Below are 16878 nucleotides of genomic sequence, written 5' to 3'. Positions count from 1 at the left end.
TTCTCGTTGTTCGCTTTGTGTGGCCGCAGTATTCGCCACAATATAAATACCAAAATTCGAAAACTGCAATTTCGTTTGTTTACAAAAATTGCAACCATATGTTTTGTGATCATATGTTTTCGTGTTGGATAATTTTTGCTGGCTAAAATTTTTCCAGTACAAAATGAATGCTTTCTTGCATCAAAATTTTTTATTCAAAATGAACGCTTGCTCTCTCAAGTTTTGTGAGTTGGATCATTTTTTGTCGTTATCGAACGCCATCCATTAAAAATTTGGCAAAAACTATTACAAATTTTTGACATGTCGAACGCAACTATTGGCTGATCTTAGTTTAAACCAGCCAGATGCGTTTAAACTTAGTTTAAGCCACGGCCGTGCACTTGAAAAATCAAACTTTTCAAGGGAAATATTTTTAATTCAAGCCTATCCCTTAAGGCCCGTTTAAATACAACTTTGGCGTTGCGTTGGCGTTGGCGTCACTTCGACAGCTGACTATGAAACATGGATTTATATGAAAGTCTCCATATAACCAAAGTTGGGCAACGCCGACGCCAACACAACGCAGAAAGATGGCCAACTCTCAACTTTTCGCGTGCGACGCTCGTCAGCTGTTCTAAATTATCAAAATTATGTGATAAAATTTTGATTTATCTGCCGCTAGTGTGTTAATTTAGTGACCAAAGTATTCTCTGCTACGCGTTCATTGTAGCAAGCACGGGCGTTACTCGCGCTGCTGGCCAACGCAACGCCAAGTTGTATGTGGACGGGCCTTTAAAGTCACGTAAGTTAACAATTGTTTATATTGACAACCACGAAGAAGGAAATACATACTTGTAGGGTTCAATCGATACCACTAAAGTATCATTCTAATGAGTACTTGTACTCAAAAGCCTGAAAGTATCGATACCTACTCAGTATCGGCAAAGTATCGAGTACTTACTTGAATTGTTTTCATCTTCTCTTTCGAGAGATGCTTCCCTTTTTTGTTGTAAAAGGTCGTATGATTACGTCTTATCATGGTTTAAAACATTGTATGTCAAAATCAAATAAAAAGCCAATAAAGTTGCAGGTATAGAAGACGTATATATTTAAGCTATTTAGTAAGAATACAAAATAATTATTAATTAATATTTGTGGCACATTACCAAGGAACAGTATTGATTATAATTTTTTTCAGTCATAAGAGTGTATAGGTCACCCAGTATGGAAAAGTTTCGGATTTTTATTTGTCTCTTTATTTTCAAATTAGTTTTATTGACTTTTTTTTATAAATAATATAGTTCATTCCATAACAAAAACCTTGTTAATCCAAGTTTAAAACTTTGTACAAAAATTAAAAGCAAATCAAGAAAGTTTCATCAAAGACCGTAGATTATAAGAAGGGATAACTCGTGCTTTCTCTTTTGCGCTAATACGTTTTCATCAAAAATCCACACTTTTTATTCTGAATAAAAATTGTTTAATTTTGGTGAAACTTTGATTTTCTTTTAATTTTTGTACAAAATTTGAAACTTGGGTTTACATGGTTTTTGTCATATAATGAACTATATTTTTTATAAAAAAGTAACTAAAATTAATTTGAAAATAAAAATTAAAATCCGACACTTATCCATAAGGTCACCCCTATAAGTATACAGCGCACTGCATTATTTACAAACTATTTATGAAAAAAAAATTGTATTGTTTCTTTTGGTACATTGCTGAGGAACAATATTAGTTATAATTACATATATGACTTCATATAAGTATATTATTCACAAAATATTTATGAAAAAAATTGCTTTTGGGTCACACTGCCAAGAAACAAAAACTTTTCTAAATGCTTTCCAGACAAGTGATTTCTACCTTTTCTACTACATGACCGCACTTTTCGCGAAATTCGTTGAGTTGCTGTTGCAATGATAAAAGTAGTATAAATTACTCTGTCGATACCAAGGACTTTTTTTCCGATACTTACTCGATACCGAACAAAAAGGTATCGAGTAAAAAATTACTTGGTGTCAAAAGAAAGGTATCGAGTATTTACTTGTATCGATTGAACCCTGCATACTTGGCGTGTGGAGGCTGAAAGTTCCTGGCTAAAAACAACAGTTAAAGATGACGGAAAACGATGGAAATCCGTATGACATGGATAGTTCCACATTTAACTCTGAAAAGTATCTGGAAAAGCTACTTAAGGTAATTATTTTATGGTGGAAAGTCGTTACTATGTTCTTTTTTTCCGTTAAATTTGTGTATTTGTATGCATACGTGTGTCATTTCTTCACAGGATTGCACCCTAAAGCAGATCATGGACACCGAAACTGCAGTAATTAAAGACACCCAAACACTACATTCAGACATGCAGACCTTGGTCTACGAAAATTACAATAAATTTATCTCGGCGACGGACACTATACGCAAAATGAAAAACGATTTCAAGCAAATGGAATCTGACATGAACTTGTTGCGCACTAAAATGCAAACTATCACATCATTTAGTGAGCAAATCACAGATACGTTGCAAGGGACTCGTTCGCAACTATGCCGTCTATCTGAGAAGCACTCGTTGCTTAAAAGATTGCAATTTTTATCCTCCCTCCCTGCAAAGTTGAAGGCACTCATCGAGGAGCAGAACTATGCACAAGCTGTTCAAGATTATTTACATGCACAAAAAGTTTTTGCACAGTATGGCCAACAACCCTCATTTGATGGTATTCAGCTAGATTGTGAAGCTATTTTACTGGACTTGAAAGAGCGGCTGCGAACGGATTTTCAGATGGCAAGTAATTCAGCACAGTCGTTGAGTGAAATTGGCGAACTGTTATTGCAATTGGATGAGAAACCAGCGCAATTAGCCAATGACATGTTGACGTGCGCTTCAAAACGGCTCCGTGAACAAATTGTACTGCTGCAAGTATGTAACGCATGGAATGAGACATAATTCGATTTATAACTACTAAGTATATGTATTTATGTACTTACTATTTAATTTCCTAAGGATCAAACTGAGCGAGATATGATCGAATTTGTCGATATGGGTATCGAAGGTTTCCTTAACGACTTAACGTTAGTTGTTACTTCCTACTTCGACATGTTTATAGTAAAGTGCCATGAAACGGAGAGGTAGGTTTTGCATAAAAAACGCATTAATAAAGTTAAGTCAAAAACGCAATCTTTCGTTTAAGCGATGATTTCAAGGAGCATGCTTTGCGAGAGTTAAATATATTTCTCAACCAAAATGTCGATAAGTACTTGACCCTCGTACAAGATCGGGTTGAATCGGACATAGGCTTTGGCGATACACAAATAATGTTGCGTGCGCTTGATCGCCTGCATCGGCGACTGCTTGCTATGCGCAACATTTGTCGTGGTCTGGAAATAAAACGCAATACTGTAGATATTATAATAGCAGCAGCGCACCAACTTTGCGAAGTGCACACCAAAACACTGAAAGATCACTTTTCCGATAGTCTCAGCTCAGTGCGATTGGCATTAGTTTCGGCTAAAAGCGACAATAACAATGGCACTAATTTGAATGAGTTAATCACCAATTTGTATGTATCTATGGTAGAGAAAGTAAAAGGAGTATTACAAGATTTACTGGTATTTCTGCAAACGGATTGGTCGTTTAATATCAAAGCAGAATACAAAGGCGGCCTCTGCGTTGAAGGCGTACGAGAGAATTTACTAATTGGTAAATAATGTGCTTATAATTACACTTTAAGGTTTAACACAATTTTTTTCAGGTTTCATGCGTCACATTTCAAAGGTTATGTGTTCGTTCGCTGAAGCCTCAAGTTCAAGTCCGCCAAATCTACTATTAGTTCTATCAAAAACTTGCCTCGAAATGGATCAGAATGGTGTGCACATTTTGGTAAATAATGACGCAATACAGTAAAAAGCCGAATTTCATTTAAATGTATTACTTTTAGATTACTTTGGTTGATGACTTGTACGAAATCGACTCTGAGAACAGTGCAATATTAACACATGAAACAGAAATTTGCGCTGAAATGCGCGAAACAGCACAAACGCTGCTTGACGCTTATGTGCGTTTGCAAGGCACAAATATTTCTCAGGTTAATAGATTACATACGTACGCATATGCAGTTTTCGTATTTAAATTTAATCAATTATTTGTACATATTTCAGATGCTCCGCAAAAGCGTTGAAACACGAGATTGGCTAAACTGTCTCGAGCCACGTTCAGTACGCGCTGTCATGAAGCGTGTAGTGGAGGAGCTAGGCTCAATTGAAACCGTTGTCGCCAGTCTCTATGAAGCAGGCGTACGCACAACGGCGAGCAGTGATTCTAGTCGAAAGACTCATTATAGTACTTTAATCACCTCTAAGCAGCAGTATCGTTCCAATTGGTCTAATTATACGCCGTCACAATTGGAATCGAGTTATGTCTCCAATATACATCGATTGTTCTCGGAACGTGTTGATATTTTTACCAATGTAGATTTTTCGAAAGTTTCAATAGTTACCGGCGTTATAAAGATTGGCTTAAAGGTAAATGTGATTAAAGGTAGTTTTGATAAAAGTTTTAAATTTGTTACTTGTATTTAGACCCTTCTGGAATGCATACGTTTGCGTACATTCAGTAAATTCGGGTTACAACAAGTGCAAGTAGATACGCATTATTTGCAAATGAATCTCTGGCGTTTCGTCACTGATGAAAAGTTAGTATAGAACTATACATGGAACACCTATTTTATTTCGTATTTAATTCTAGTCTCGTAAATTCTTTGCTGGATGAGATACTTGGTTCAGCTGTACATCGTTGCTTAGAATCAATTCTAATGGAGCCAAATGCCGTCGAAATTATATGCGAGCGCGGTTAGTATTACCTAGTGATTTTATCTAAATTTTTGATCTTCCGATGTCTAAAGTTTAAAAAAAGGTCGATGTGTATTAATTTTATTTATTATCTATTCTATTTGTATGCTAGCCTAATAATGGATTAATATTAGTAACAATATTCAAAAAGTTATTTCATACATGTATTCAAAATAATCATCGAAGCCTAAATGGGAATGAAATTCAGTGTCTAACAATGTATTTGTTTTAATTAATAGTGAAAACTATGCTATCTCCATCGAGATTCACTTCTCCGTCGTTGTCACTGAAATCCTCTCCTGTTGTCACCAATATATTGGTTTCACGTCCGTCGTCCGATTTAATGAGAATTACTTGCGGTGTGGAATCATCATCACTGCAATTATGGGTATATTCATTAGGTTTGCTTTGCTCTAACGCCGTTCCTACTGTTTTTTTCTTTCGTTCGTCGGGAACATCAGGTTTGGAAGCGTTTTCCCGACGCTGTTTGCGCGCCTCTTCAAACTCTTTTGGATGTATTTTTTTTCGATGTGAATGCATATTTGCATTAGAATTGAACGTCTTTGGACAATATGGACAATTATATAACACCTCGCCAGTATGCATCGCCATGTGCTCCTGTGATTATTATATACACGTGAATATGCTGCATACATAGGTAACACAAAGAACTAATCGCATACCTTTAAAGTTATGGCTTTTTTGAAAGCTTTACTGCAAACATTACACTCGAAATCACGCGCTGATGTATGTACGTAACGCTGATGACTAAGGAGTGCGCTACGATTTGGTGCCTTCTTACCGCACATTTTGCAGACGTATATTGTGCCATCGTCGTTATGACGTCGTTTATGTTTCTGCAAACTATACTTATCTTTGTGCCAGGAGCCACATTTATCACATTGCACCTTCGGCAGCACAACACCAGAGTGTTCAAGTTGGTGTCTGGCAAATGCAGTGCGACCACGAATAACCTTCGCGCAAACATCACACATAGTGGCGCCGTACGTCGAATGCATTGTTTTCATATGTGTGTTTAGCAAATTTCCGGTAGCAAAGCTTTTAAAAATATAAATTTTGAGGGAATTGCAAATACATACATACTTATCTACATAAGTATGTAACATCGAGTATCAAAGAGTACTTACCCCTTTTGGCAGACGTTGCAAATATGTTTTCGTTCTTCATGAATAATACGGTGCTGTTCGAGAATATAAGGGCGCGCAAATCGCTTGGGACAATGTTCGCATTTATACTGTTTCTCCTCTTCAGGCTGATGTTTGATTAGAAAATGATTTCGCATACATTGTTTGTCCGCAAACGATTTGTCACATACCTCGCATCTAAGAGAAATTATGATTTATAAAGTATGTATTTAATTACAATTTTGTTGATTTCTAAACAAACTTGTAACAATCCGGATTAATATGTTTTTCTATATGTCCTACAAGCAGTGATCGCTTGCTAAACTTCTTATTACAACAGGTTATGTACCCTTTGCATTGATGCACTTTTTCCATATGCTTGCGCAAATGGCAAAACGTTGTCTGCTCATCTCCACATTTTTCGCACGTTAAACGTATGCATTGCGCAATTTTTTCATCTATTTGTCGCATACGTTCTTCATAGCTTTCCTGTTGGGAATCGTCCGCTTTATTTGTAACCCTCTTAGTTTTCGATTTCTCTTTTTTAGGCGTTTCGTCGTCTGCGTTTTGCTTTTTAATTGTTGGTGGTCGCCCACGACGCTTCTTATTTCCAACAGAATTGTTAACATTCGGCTTTACCTCGTCAACATCATTTTTCGCGTCAGTATCTGAGCTACATTTGTCGAGTTTGTTGTCCTTTTTTGTATAAGAGCGGGTGGAATGTGGTTTACTTTCATCTGGCAAAGCAAGGGCATCTGCTGAAAAATTTCTTGTTTAAATACAAGTACAAATAACAAGAGCAATGAAGCAAAACACCTTCGTCTTCTTCCAATTCCAACATTTCGTCTATAAATGATTCAATTATCATGGAGCTCTCATCTTCATGAGAAGATATTTCACTTTTGAGCAATTTTAAGTCGTCGCAGCTTTTTTCATCTGGCGTTTGTTTATATCGAGAAGAATCATCTATTGTTTCCTGTTCTATATCGAACTCTTTTTTGGATGTCGTGCTCGGTAAACTTGCATGCAGCCACTCGTTGGCGGCCGGCGCGTCGGTTATCGAATAACAACGTCGCTTGCGGCACTTTGGCTGTACCTCGCTTTTCAATGAAAAGCGTTCTGTTAAGAGTCGGTGAGCCTCTTCCACTATTAAATAGAATTCATTGAAACTAGATACGCTGATCCAACAAGAGTTACATATTGCTGTTGAGATTGGATCGTCGCTCCTGGGCTTTACGGTACAATAAATGTAACAGGTTAGAAAAATTATTAGACGCTTTATTTTAATGTATCTTACCTCAAACCAAAAGTATTTAGCAAGCACTGCAGCCACATTAAGTTCAACGCCTCTTTCGTCGAAAATGTTAATTACCTCCGTAATATCTTTGAGGCACAAACGGCAAATCATGATTTTTTATTTGTTTTAAAATATTCACTTTGAATAATAAAACATTGGTAACTACTAAATAACCAAGAGAAAATTCCACAGCAGCAGTAAACAAAAATTATTGTAAGAAAAAGTGGTGGCAAACTATCGATGTTGTCATCGATACTATGAGTGGTGCATCACTATCGCAATTATCGATGGTGCCGACTTTCGAAGATATTAGTTGCGTTCCTAATCTCCCAAAAATAGTCAGAAGAGTACGAAGTAGCAAGATTTAGTCCAAAAAGCGTTCCTTAAAGCGAAGCGCACATTGGCGCGATTCTGTCGTTGCGAATACGTTGCGNTAATACACGAAAAGTGAGAATAACCTAAAAAGTAAAAAAAGTTATCTACATCTAGGTTCTGTGGTCCAACTACACAAGATCTGACAAGATGAAGCAAAAGAAAAAAGGAATTTTCTGGCTGGCGTTTGTAATGAGACTCCCAAGATTTTGCAAAAGTAAAGCGAGCAACGTTAAATTAAAAAAAAAAAAAAAAAAAAAAAAAAAAAAAAAAAAAAAAAAAAAAAAAAAAAAAAAAAAAAACAAAAAAGAAATGGGATTATCTGGAATGTATAAAGAAACGTAGCCACTATCTCAACGCTCGGAGCGCTGCCACTAAGTAAACAACATAGAGAACGGAGAAAAGCGCGAAATGTAAATTTAAACAAACGAAGAAATGTAAACAAACGGCTAATGTCAAAATCGTTAAACTTTTTTCCTAAATGCGATTTTAACGGGCTACTCTCCTGCCCGCGTGATCTTGTATATTTGCTTCATGAGTCAAATCAAAATGGGGTCTGGAAAAAAACAAAAAGCGCACTATTTGTTTATTCTATTTATTGAAAGACAACCACGCGGAAAAGCTTCAACATCGATGTGATGCTGATATAAATCTGGATGAATTTGTGATAAACTCTGTTTGTTTTGTTTCCTTATTAAAAAGGAAATTTTAATTGACAGCACCGGCAAATGAATATATTCACAAACAAATGTTCGGTTATGGCTTAAACAATTCAAGGTTTTGTATTGAATTTTTGGTTTAAAATTTATTTTTTCCTTTTCAGTAGGGTTTTTGCACATTATCTTCTTCGTGAGAATTGATCGTAATGAGGGAACACGGCAGTTTGCAAAAGCATACGATTCCGAACTCTAGTAAATGTGAATTTGCTTAATGCGATAACATGACGCTCTTGGAAAACATATGTTCGAAAGTGCTAAATGTTGCATTTTAAATGGGCATAAATGTAGAATACCTACAATTCTCAAATTAAAAAAATTCATATTGGGATCGATGGAGATCATTGAGGTGAGCGTAACGATATATATATATATATTTTTTTTTGGGGAAACAACAACTACAACAATTATTAAAGGTCAAAGTTCAAATTAAGCATTTCTTAAAATTAATATTTTTCAAAAACCTCTTCAAGGATTTGGAAAATTTTTATGTCATTTGACAGAGAATTTAATTCTCTTCAATTTAATATACATATATCAAAAAAAAGGTGTTCAGCGTCTGTTATCCGCAACACAGAAAGAGAATTCTACTTTGTGAGGGTTATAATCTATAAGCGCGGCCGAAGGCCGCCTACGCAGAAAGGTGTTCTTTGCAAAAGGTGTTCAACGCCTTTTCCTTGCAACACAGAAAGAGAATTCTACTTTATGAGGGTTATAATCCATAAGCGCGGCTGAAGGCCGCCTACGCAGAAAGGTGTTCTTTGCAAAAGGTGTTCAACGCCTTTTCCTTGCAACACAGAAAGAGAATTCTACTTTGTGAGGGTTATAATCCCTAAGTGCGGCCTTATTTTTATGGCAATACAGAAAGGGGAATTCTACTTAGTGAGGGTTACAATCCATAAGTGCGGCCGAACGCCACCTACGCAATAAGAAGTTTATACACAAAAACACTGTATACTTTTAATATTTTTTTGATTGAGCTTTGTACCACGATTGTTTTATTAGGAAAAAGCAACATAGTCCCTGCTGACGTTTAGAAAAAAGAAGTCTGATGAGGAGATGTGGTGATCTCCGAAATAGCTGCTATAACTTCTACCGCTTGGACTTTGTTGCTTTTTCAATTTTTCCTAATAAAACAATCGTGGTACAAAGCTCAATAACAAAAAAAATATTAAAAATAAACTGTTAATAAACTACAATAACATTGACAAATACTGTATTCTTTTTTCCACATTAATTCGATTTTTGTGAAAACTATGAAAGGTATATGAATAAATATGTATATCAAATTAAGGAGAATTAAATTCTCTATCAAATGACATCAAAATTTTCCAAATCCTTGGAGAGGTTTTTGAGAAATATTAGTTTTAAAAAATGCTTAATGCTTTAATAATTGTTGTAGTTGTTGTTTCCCAAAAAAATATATGGCTGCGTTTCTTTATACGTTTCGGATAATCCCATTTCACAGCCGGAATAAACAGAATGCGTTTGAAATATACGTCAACATATCATCAGAACCGTTCTAAAGAATAAATAAACAAAAAAGTTTATTCCAAACGTTCAGAATGAATAAAGATATGCAGCCTATACATTGTTATGTTCACCTCAATGGTCTCTATCGATCGTATTTTATTTTTTTTTAATTCGAGAATTGTAGATTTGTGCAAAAACGCCGCATTAAATAGCAGCACGCAACCTAGTGCCTTCCTCAAGGGTGAATATAGCTACAACAACAACGATCACTACAACAACAACCCAAAAAGTTTGTCTATACTGTGATCAGGATCAAAACGTTTCAATTGCGTGCAAATTTTTTAACCCGATCCCGATCATTGCCCACGGAAACACAGCATAAAAGTATTCCGATACACATGGCTAGATTGATAAACTTTACACATATCTGGCGATTTCAGAGAACGTAACGTACGTTCCCTGGGAATTTGTGAATGGCAGTCATTTTTTTCCCCTGATGGCAGAATTTTCTTAGGACCGAGAAGGAGTTTGTTTACTAAAAATGAAGGTAATTTATGTATTTTAAAGCATTTGTTAATATTAAAATATCGTAATTTTATAGCGTATCAGTGATAAGAAACTGGAGGCTTTTGCCGTTGGTAATATGGGCAAACGGACATTGTCCAAAAAGGAACTAGAGGAGCAGAAGAAGAAAGAGGATGAGGCTGCCGCGGCTCATGTAAGCTACATACATAAATATATCTATACGGAGATATTTTAAGTGACTAAAATTATTACTTGGAATTACATTTTGATAGGTGTTTAAAGAGTTCGTGGAGACTTTTCAAGAAGCTCCTAGTGCCTCGTCAAAAGTTTGGGTGAAAGCCGGTACCTACGATGCCGGATCAAGGCGTAAGTCTATTTATAAATCTAATCACATGCTTTGTTATCCACCCACTTCAATTATACGTACATAACTTATAATTCACTACTCTATTTATTAGGCGAGGATAATCGGGAAAAGGGTAAATTATACAAGCCAAGTTCCAAGTTGGACGAGAAAAGTGCTGCAGAAAAAGCGCAAGAATATGCAAAAATGCTGGCCTCGGATCTTAAAAAAGATTCTGTTCCGTTGAAGAAAAAAAGTCAAGAAAAGAAGAAAAGCAATTTGGAACTGTTTAAAGAAGAACTGAGACAGTAAGTATGTAAAAATAAAGCGACTATAAAATGATCACAAGGCTTGTATCTTAAAAATTTTTAGAATACAAGAGGAGCGTGAAGAGCGTCATAAATATAAACATTTAGCTGGCCAAGTTGTAGCGCAACCGGTGGTGGAACCGGTACCCGAAATACGCGAGTGCGGTTCTTTCGATACAGGAGACCCTAACACGACTAACCTCTATTTGGGAAATCTCAGCCCTAAGGTACATACATACATATCACAAGTACTTATTTAACAAAGTTTTTTATTTATTGCTTCATTATTATTCCTTTTATTTTTTTAAAGATCTCAGAGCAACAACTTATGGAAATTTTCGGTCGATATGGTCCACTTGCCAGTATAAAAATCATGTGGCCACGTTCTGAAGAGGAGAAGCAACGTGGGCGCAATTGTGGTTTTGTTGCCTACATGAGTCGCAAAGATGCGGAAAGAGCGCTTAGAACACTAAATGGGCGATATATCATGGGCTATGAAATGCGTTTGGGTTGGGGTAAATCCGTACCGATAATGAATCAACCTATTTTCATACCTCCAACACTTTTGGAGCTTACCTTACCACCGCCTCCATCCGGATTGCCTTTTAATGCTCAACCACCACCAGCTGAAGCACAAAATTTGCCAAGAATAAACTATAAAGAGTACACAACAGAAGAAGAGAAGGAGAATATGGAAAAAGTAAAATCATTGTTGATTACCAACTAATTGAATGACTCTATTATAATTGTTTCCCCATTCTTAGATTCTTTACCATTCCCTGGTGAAAGTATTCATTCCAACTGAAAAGTAAGTTGGAGTTACCTTATAAAAGTTTGAATTATGGACTAATTATTTAATTACAGAGCCGTACTAAATATAATCCATCGCATGATTGAGTTTGTCATACGTGAAGGTCCCATGTTTGAAGCATTGATAATGAGTAGAGAAATGGAAAATCCCTTGTTTTCATTCTTATTTGACAATGAAAGTCCCGCGCATATATATTACCGCTGGAAGCTATTCTCTCTACTACAAGGAGATACACCTACAGAATGGAATGAAAAAGAATTTCGAATGTTCAAAGGCGGACCTATTTGGAAGCCGCCTATAGCGAACTTCTACACTATGGGCATGTCTGACGACCTAGTTGTTGATCCGGATGCAACGGCTGTTCACAAGGGTGCTCTTTCAAATGCGTATGTTGCTGTTTAGAGAAATTTTAAATCCGCATGTACTAAAGTAGGTACTTACATTTTATTATTTCAGTCAACGCGATCGCCTGGAAGATCTCTTGCGTCATATTACCCCGGAACGCTCACGCATAGGTGATGCAATGATTTTTTGTATCGAACATGCAGATGCTGCTGATGAAATTTGCGAATGTATCTCCGAATCATTGTCCAATCCAGACACATTACCTTCAAAGAAGATTGCGCGTCTCTATCTAATTTCAGATTTGCTACATAACTGCACCGTTAAAGTCTCGAATGCTTCGTTCTTTAGGAAATCGTAAGTATTTTCAAATTACAAGCCAATCAAATGTAAAAAATTGTGTATTTTGCAGAATCGAAAAACATTTATTGGAAGTGTTCGAAAATATGCACAATTTTTTTAATTCAATGGAAAGTCGTTTGAAGGCCGAGGGTTTAAAATCCCGTGTTATCAATGTAATACGCGTTTGGGAAGAATGGACAATATATCCCAAAGAATTCCTGGCAAAATTGAAGGGTGTGTTTTTGGGAAAACAGGTAAAATTACAGCGGTTTCAGTTATTTGAAAACACAGTTTTTTTTTATAATAATCATAAACTATATATAAATATATAGATTCCACCATCTCCTCCGCCAGTCGAGGAACCTATCGAGGAAGCCCACGAAGATATAGATGGAGCACCAATATCTGGCGATGAGAAAGACGATGAAGATTTAGATGGTGTACCTTTGGATGGCGCAGCTTTGTTGAAGAGCGCATTAATGCGCGGCCTGCCTGAGGCAATGTCCATACAAAAAAGCACGCCAACACGGCGGACACTAGGAATCGATGAGGAAGATGATGATATTGATGGTGTACCATGTAATATGCAAAATCTTGCAACTTTAGTATTTTTAAAGGCACATAATTTGTGTTTTGATTTGAATTTTAGTGGAGGAAGACATCGATGGCATACCATTGGAAAAACTGCCAACTGAGTTCAGTGATACCCAGTCAAAAGCCAATGCCAAAGGCGGTGCATTCATACCATCGAAGTGGGAAACAGTTGATCCAGAACAGGTTGAGGCACAGGCTATAACCACTAGCAAATGGGATACACTGGATCCCCCACAGGCGCCAAAGTTTTACGACTCTAGCGATGATGAGCAGAATACCAATGCTACACAAAATTATGATGATGACAAACGTACGAAATTACGTGAAATTGAAGTGAAAACAATGCAATATCAAGACGAATTAGAAGCAGGCATGCGACAACTTAAGTCAGGCTGGACCATAAGTGAGCAAGTGGAGCACTTTAGACGTAAGCTCTTGAAGAAGGTCAGTCATGAAAGTAGATTTTTCATTGTATGTATTTGTGTTCAACTGTAATATTGTAATACTTTCATAGGATACGGAAACAACAGATTCGCCGCTTTCTTTCATAAATCCAAAGGACTCTCGTAGAGGCAGTGAATCTCCAGACAGCACAAGTAAACGCACACGTCGTCTTAAAAGATCGCCATCGCCAATACAATATCATAGCAGTAGCTCGCGTTCTTCGCCAGCTCGCTCGAGTTGTAAACGATCACGTTCCCCATACGTCACAAGACGCGAAGTTTCGCCATCGCCCAGCACTACTCGCAGTGCTAAATCTTCAAGACGCCATCGATCGCGTTCTCTCTCAGACTCGCCAAAACGTTACGCAGAACGTACACCGTATCTGGCAAAATCCTCTCGATATGAAAATTCACCACGTCCACGTAGATCACCATCCCCAGTTTATTCTACGTCATCGCGTTCATCGAAACGCGATGATAGAGATCGTGAACATCGCAGCGAGAAGCATAAAAGTAGACATAAGCATTAAATTATGTTGATCTATTATAGTATGCAACCCCAACTGTATACAACATAAAATATCCGATAATACTTACAAAAAAAAATACAAAATTTATTCAATCAAACTTATGCGTATTTAGCGTGATCCATAGCTTAGTAAGGATTTTGTATGCTTGCATGCTTTGATTTTTATGGAATTCAGTTTAAGTGGATATAAACTAAGAAAGAGGAAAAAAATACACGAAAGCCTATTATACAGCTTGAAGAATTTCCTTATCACAAATTCACATATACTTAAATGTATGTAGGTATCTACGTTTGTCAGAGATACCCTAAATTCCAAAGTGTGAAAAATGTTCAGCCTATGCAACCTACTTGTAACTGGTTGTTGTTGTTGTTGTAGCAGCATACAAATTCCCCAGACTTTTTGGGGAGTGTTGCTGGAGTGACAGTCCTTGGCCAGATATAAATCTGGGTCGTTCCGGTTACGTAGACCCGACTGTCGTGGGAACGACTTGTAACTGGTATTAAGCCATGGTTGCGAATATTGGCAGTTTCATCTGTTATAGTTCAGAAAACGACCTCCTGCTAATTTTTGTATTTTTACATTTTGGAATTCAGGGACAAATCCAATATAATGATCGCATTAAGCCGCATTAATTTCACTCTCCTGTTTGTAAGTTTCTATGATATCTTCAATAATTTCCCAGTGCTTTTCTTTGGTCAGATCGTTAACAAACGGCTGGAAGGAAAGAATGATTAATTGAAATTAAGAAACTTGCATGATTGACTTAGTCATAAAACTAACAGTGTACCACATAGAAGCTTCATCCGATTCGTCAGCTAGTGGAACCTGCACGCCATATGACTGTAATGCCAAAGACAAACAACATATTGCCACATGAGATGGCTTTTGATTTAGGATTTTTGCACTGTGATGAAAATCTTGAAGGAAGGATGCTGCTGACTTTGCAATTGGCACTGAGGACCAGATAGTTGGGCCCAGCCAAGATTGCAGTGTTTTTATGTAGTATAATAAGTACTATAAGAATTAACATAAAATTCATTAAACATAATTAATTTAGTTTCAAAAGTTCAGTAGTACCTTGTGTGGATGCTCGAAATTTAGATCGAATTTCAAAGTACGGGCAATTAGTAATTCAGCTTGCACAAGAGCATCGCGTATCGACCAGTATTCATCCCCCAATTCTAACGGTTGAGATCCCCGATTCAGCGTGCTATGCGCGACGTTGATAACATCGCGTATTTTGACCGGATCGTCTTTAATCTTGCCGGCTAGGTATAATGCAGACGCTGCAATAAGCTGCGAAGATAAAAATTTGAATGTTACTTTGTAAATTCTTTCCAAACACTTGTAATTCTTAGTTACATATTCATCATAATCAGAACTGGAGACTTCATTGAAAAAGCGGTGAAAAATTATAGCGGCGCTTGCTGAGGTCAGTGGTTTTATCTGCAGTTTGATGGCGCACTCAAATAGGAAACGTGGCACAACACCAGGCTTTTCAACTTTTCTGTAAAAACATTTTATGTAAAATACTCTTTTATTTTATGAACTTCGTACCGATAATCTGTTGGTTTTTGTTTCTGCATTTTAGTTGCTTCAGCGCGTTTTTGTACTGACATTACATCCAAAATATTCTTCATTTTTATTGCGTCCTATTAAAAGCCAGTTGTGTGTTTAGTGTTGTTTACCCCGGATGATTTGAACCTGAAAAATAAGTAAGTAATTTCCTAATGTGTTTCCAAATAAGCACAGACGTCGTAAAATGTATTAATAGATATTTAAGCAATCGAAAGTGTCTGGCGATGGAACCGGTTAGGCGACACTAATGAAGTGGCCGATCACAAATATACTTTGTTTTTTGTTTTTGGGGCGGCGACTACACATTCACACATGTATTTGCAATCGAAAAATCTTTAATAAAAAACAAGTAATTTATTAGTCCAGGTGGTGATGGAGTGGGTGTGCGTATAACATATCGTCCCCTCAATATAACAATAGCGTATAATTTTTTTTGGGTTTTGAGAAAATCGAGTTTAAAGTTTTTGTTTTTTTTTTGTTTGAAGGAAATTTTTGAACAAGAAATTATACACCATTTTTTCCAATGACATTTTGACCCACTTTGTGNGAACGTGTAACTAAAGAATATTCCATAATTTCACCTTATTTATGTACCTGCCAGAATTAGCGAAGCAAGGAAATAGTTTTCTTTAAAGTTATTTGCGGTAAAAAATTTGACAGCGACACACATGGCATATTTACACACGTTTACAACTCTCCCTTTTTACCTAAAGAACACTGATATATAAAACCAAAGTTGCTAATTTAAGGTGTATTTACTCTTAAAATTGCTTTTATTCGAAGATAAATAATTATTTCTTTAATCTACACTTACCACAAATACTATTTGAAAAACAAATGGACGTAAAGAAAATACTGAACTCCGTTTATTACAGGTAGTTATTGCAAAGAGATATCGGCTGGTATCGGCCATTTTTGGTTATCATAGACTGTAATCGAATCGCAATTAACAGCCCTATTCACGTGTTGTCGTAAACTGTCACAGTCAAACTGTCATTAACGTGTCATCAACTGTAGTCAGGAGCGTTCCTTATCTCCCAGAAATAGTCAGAAAAAGTCCGAAGTAGTCAGATTTAGTCCAAAAAGCGTTCCTTAACTCGGAAATGACATGAAAATGAGAGAGCAACAGTCAGTGAGAGTGACTCTCATCAGTCCGAAGTAGTCAGATTTAGTCAGAAGAATTTTTTCTGGCAAAATCCTGAAAAGTGTCAAACTCAACTGAATTTAAATTAACG

At 36.6% G+C, this 16878-nt stretch overlaps 4 protein-coding genes across 10 annotated transcripts; 2 read left to right on the top strand and 2 right to left on the bottom strand.

The window, feature by feature from the left end:
- The first annotated feature begins 1888 nt into the window (after nucleotides 1–1888).
- On the top strand, nucleotides 1889–5042 carry Vps51 (vacuolar protein sorting 51). Of its 2 annotated transcripts, XM_017636377.1 has the most exons (10): nucleotides 1889–2178; nucleotides 2270–2896; nucleotides 2981–3105; nucleotides 3168–3676; nucleotides 3729–3856; nucleotides 3915–4061; nucleotides 4135–4497; nucleotides 4555–4667; nucleotides 4721–4824; nucleotides 4937–5042. In XM_017636377.1, exons 1-10 carry the CDS (start codon nucleotides 2098–2100, stop codon nucleotides 4939–4941), a joined length of 2202 nt encoding a protein of 733 aa, XP_017491866.1. In that variant the 5' UTR covers nucleotides 1889–2097; the 3' UTR covers nucleotides 4942–5042. The 2 variants fall into 2 exon arrangements, with proteins under 2 accessions (XP_017491866.1, XP_017491858.1); XM_017636369.1 differs by having other exon boundaries at nucleotides 1890–2178; nucleotides 4721–5042.
- LOC108380027 (transcription factor grauzone) lies at nucleotides 4975–7641 on the bottom strand. 3 transcript variants are annotated; one of them, XM_017636396.1, is made up of 6 exons: nucleotides 7267–7641; nucleotides 6786–7200; nucleotides 6232–6727; nucleotides 5973–6167; nucleotides 5508–5883; nucleotides 4975–5442 (listed from the first exon to the last, which is right to left on the bottom strand). In XM_017636396.1, the coding sequence occupies exons 1-6, from the start codon at nucleotides 7375–7377 to the stop codon at nucleotides 5053–5055; spliced, it is 1983 nt and encodes a 660-aa protein (XP_017491885.1). In that variant the 5' UTR covers nucleotides 7378–7641; the 3' UTR covers nucleotides 4975–5052. The 3 variants fall into 3 exon arrangements, with proteins under 3 accessions (XP_017491885.1, XP_017491892.1, XP_017491898.1); XM_017636403.1 differs by having other exon boundaries at nucleotides 6232–6724; XM_017636409.1 differs by having other exon boundaries at nucleotides 6786–7195.
- Nucleotides 7642–10033: 2392 nt separating this feature from the next.
- On the top strand, nucleotides 10034–14295 carry LOC108379971 (U2 snRNP-associated SURP motif-containing protein). The gene is made up of 13 exons (XM_017636345.1): nucleotides 10034–10374; nucleotides 10429–10545; nucleotides 10625–10718; nucleotides 10811–11003; nucleotides 11068–11230; nucleotides 11314–11703; nucleotides 11768–11811; nucleotides 11868–12200; nucleotides 12271–12513; nucleotides 12569–12752; nucleotides 12831–13077; nucleotides 13148–13536; nucleotides 13607–14295. The coding sequence occupies exons 1-13, from the start codon at nucleotides 10369–10371 to the stop codon at nucleotides 14063–14065; spliced, it is 2862 nt and encodes a 953-aa protein (XP_017491834.1). The 5' UTR covers nucleotides 10034–10368; the 3' UTR covers nucleotides 14066–14295.
- koko (cyclin Q) lies at nucleotides 14126–16561 on the bottom strand. 4 transcript variants are annotated; one of them, XM_017636427.1, is made up of 7 exons: nucleotides 16458–16561; nucleotides 15623–15769; nucleotides 15428–15572; nucleotides 15143–15361; nucleotides 14846–15079; nucleotides 14551–14779; nucleotides 14126–14410 (listed from the first exon to the last, which is right to left on the bottom strand). In XM_017636427.1, exons 2-6 carry the CDS (start codon nucleotides 15703–15705, stop codon nucleotides 14684–14686), a joined length of 777 nt encoding a protein of 258 aa, XP_017491916.1. In that variant the 5' UTR covers nucleotides 15706–15769; nucleotides 16458–16561; the 3' UTR covers nucleotides 14126–14410; nucleotides 14551–14683. The 4 variants fall into 4 exon arrangements, with proteins under 4 accessions (XP_017491916.1, XP_017491910.1, XP_017491923.1 ...); XM_017636421.1 differs by having other exon boundaries at nucleotides 14133–14423; nucleotides 14564–14779; XM_017636434.1 differs by having other exon boundaries at nucleotides 14133–14387; nucleotides 14565–14779.
- Nucleotides 16562–16878: the final 317 nt, after the last annotated feature.

Source organism: Rhagoletis zephyria, unplaced genomic scaffold (assembly GCF_001687245.7).
Source record: "Rhagoletis zephyria isolate East Lansing unplaced genomic scaffold, Rhagoletis_zephyria_1.1 Rzeph_scaffold_00125, whole genome shotgun sequence".
Lineage (NCBI taxonomy): Eukaryota > Metazoa > Arthropoda > Insecta > Diptera > Tephritidae > Rhagoletis > Rhagoletis zephyria.
This window is presented reverse-complemented; position numbering and strand designations above follow the sequence as displayed.

Coding starts and splice junctions, on each gene's coding strand:
- LOC108379971 (XM_017636345.1), top strand. Junction 11,704..11,767: donor AGAAGGAGAATATGGAAAAA/GTAAAATCATTG, acceptor CCCCATTCTTAG/ATTCTTTACCATTCCCTGGT. Junction 12,753..12,830: donor GTGTGTTTTTGGGAAAACAG/GTAAAATTACAG, acceptor ATAAATATATAG/ATTCCACCATCTCCTCCGCC.
- koko (XM_017636427.1), bottom strand. CDS start 15,705: ATGAAGAATATTTTGGATGTAATGTCAGTACAAAAACGCGCTGAAGCA. Junction 15,080..15,142: donor ATTTCGAGCATCCACACAAG/GTACTACTGAAC, acceptor TAATTCTTATAG/TACTTATTATACTACATAAA. Junction 14,780..14,845: donor AAGCTTCTATGTGGTACACT/GTTAGTTTTATG, acceptor CTTTCCTTCCAG/CCGTTTGTTAACGATCTGAC.
- Vps51 (XM_017636377.1), top strand. CDS start 2,098: ATGACGGAAAACGATGGAAATCCGTATGACATGGATAGTTCCACATTT. Junction 2,897..2,980: donor AACAAATTGTACTGCTGCAA/GTATGTAACGCA, acceptor TAATTTCCTAAG/GATCAAACTGAGCGAGATAT. Junction 3,106..3,167: donor AAGTGCCATGAAACGGAGAG/GTAGGTTTTGCA, acceptor CTTTCGTTTAAG/CGATGATTTCAAGGAGCATG.
- LOC108380027 (XM_017636396.1), bottom strand. CDS start 7,377: ATGATTTGCCGTTTGTGCCTCAAAGATATTACGGAGGTAATTAACATT. Junction 7,201..7,266: donor CTAAATACTTTTGGTTTGAG/GTAAGATACATT, acceptor TGTACCGTAAAG/CCCAGGAGCGACGATCCAAT. Junction 5,443..5,507: donor AAAAAGCCATAACTTTAAAG/GTATGCGATTAG, acceptor TAATAATCACAG/GAGCACATGGCGATGCATAC.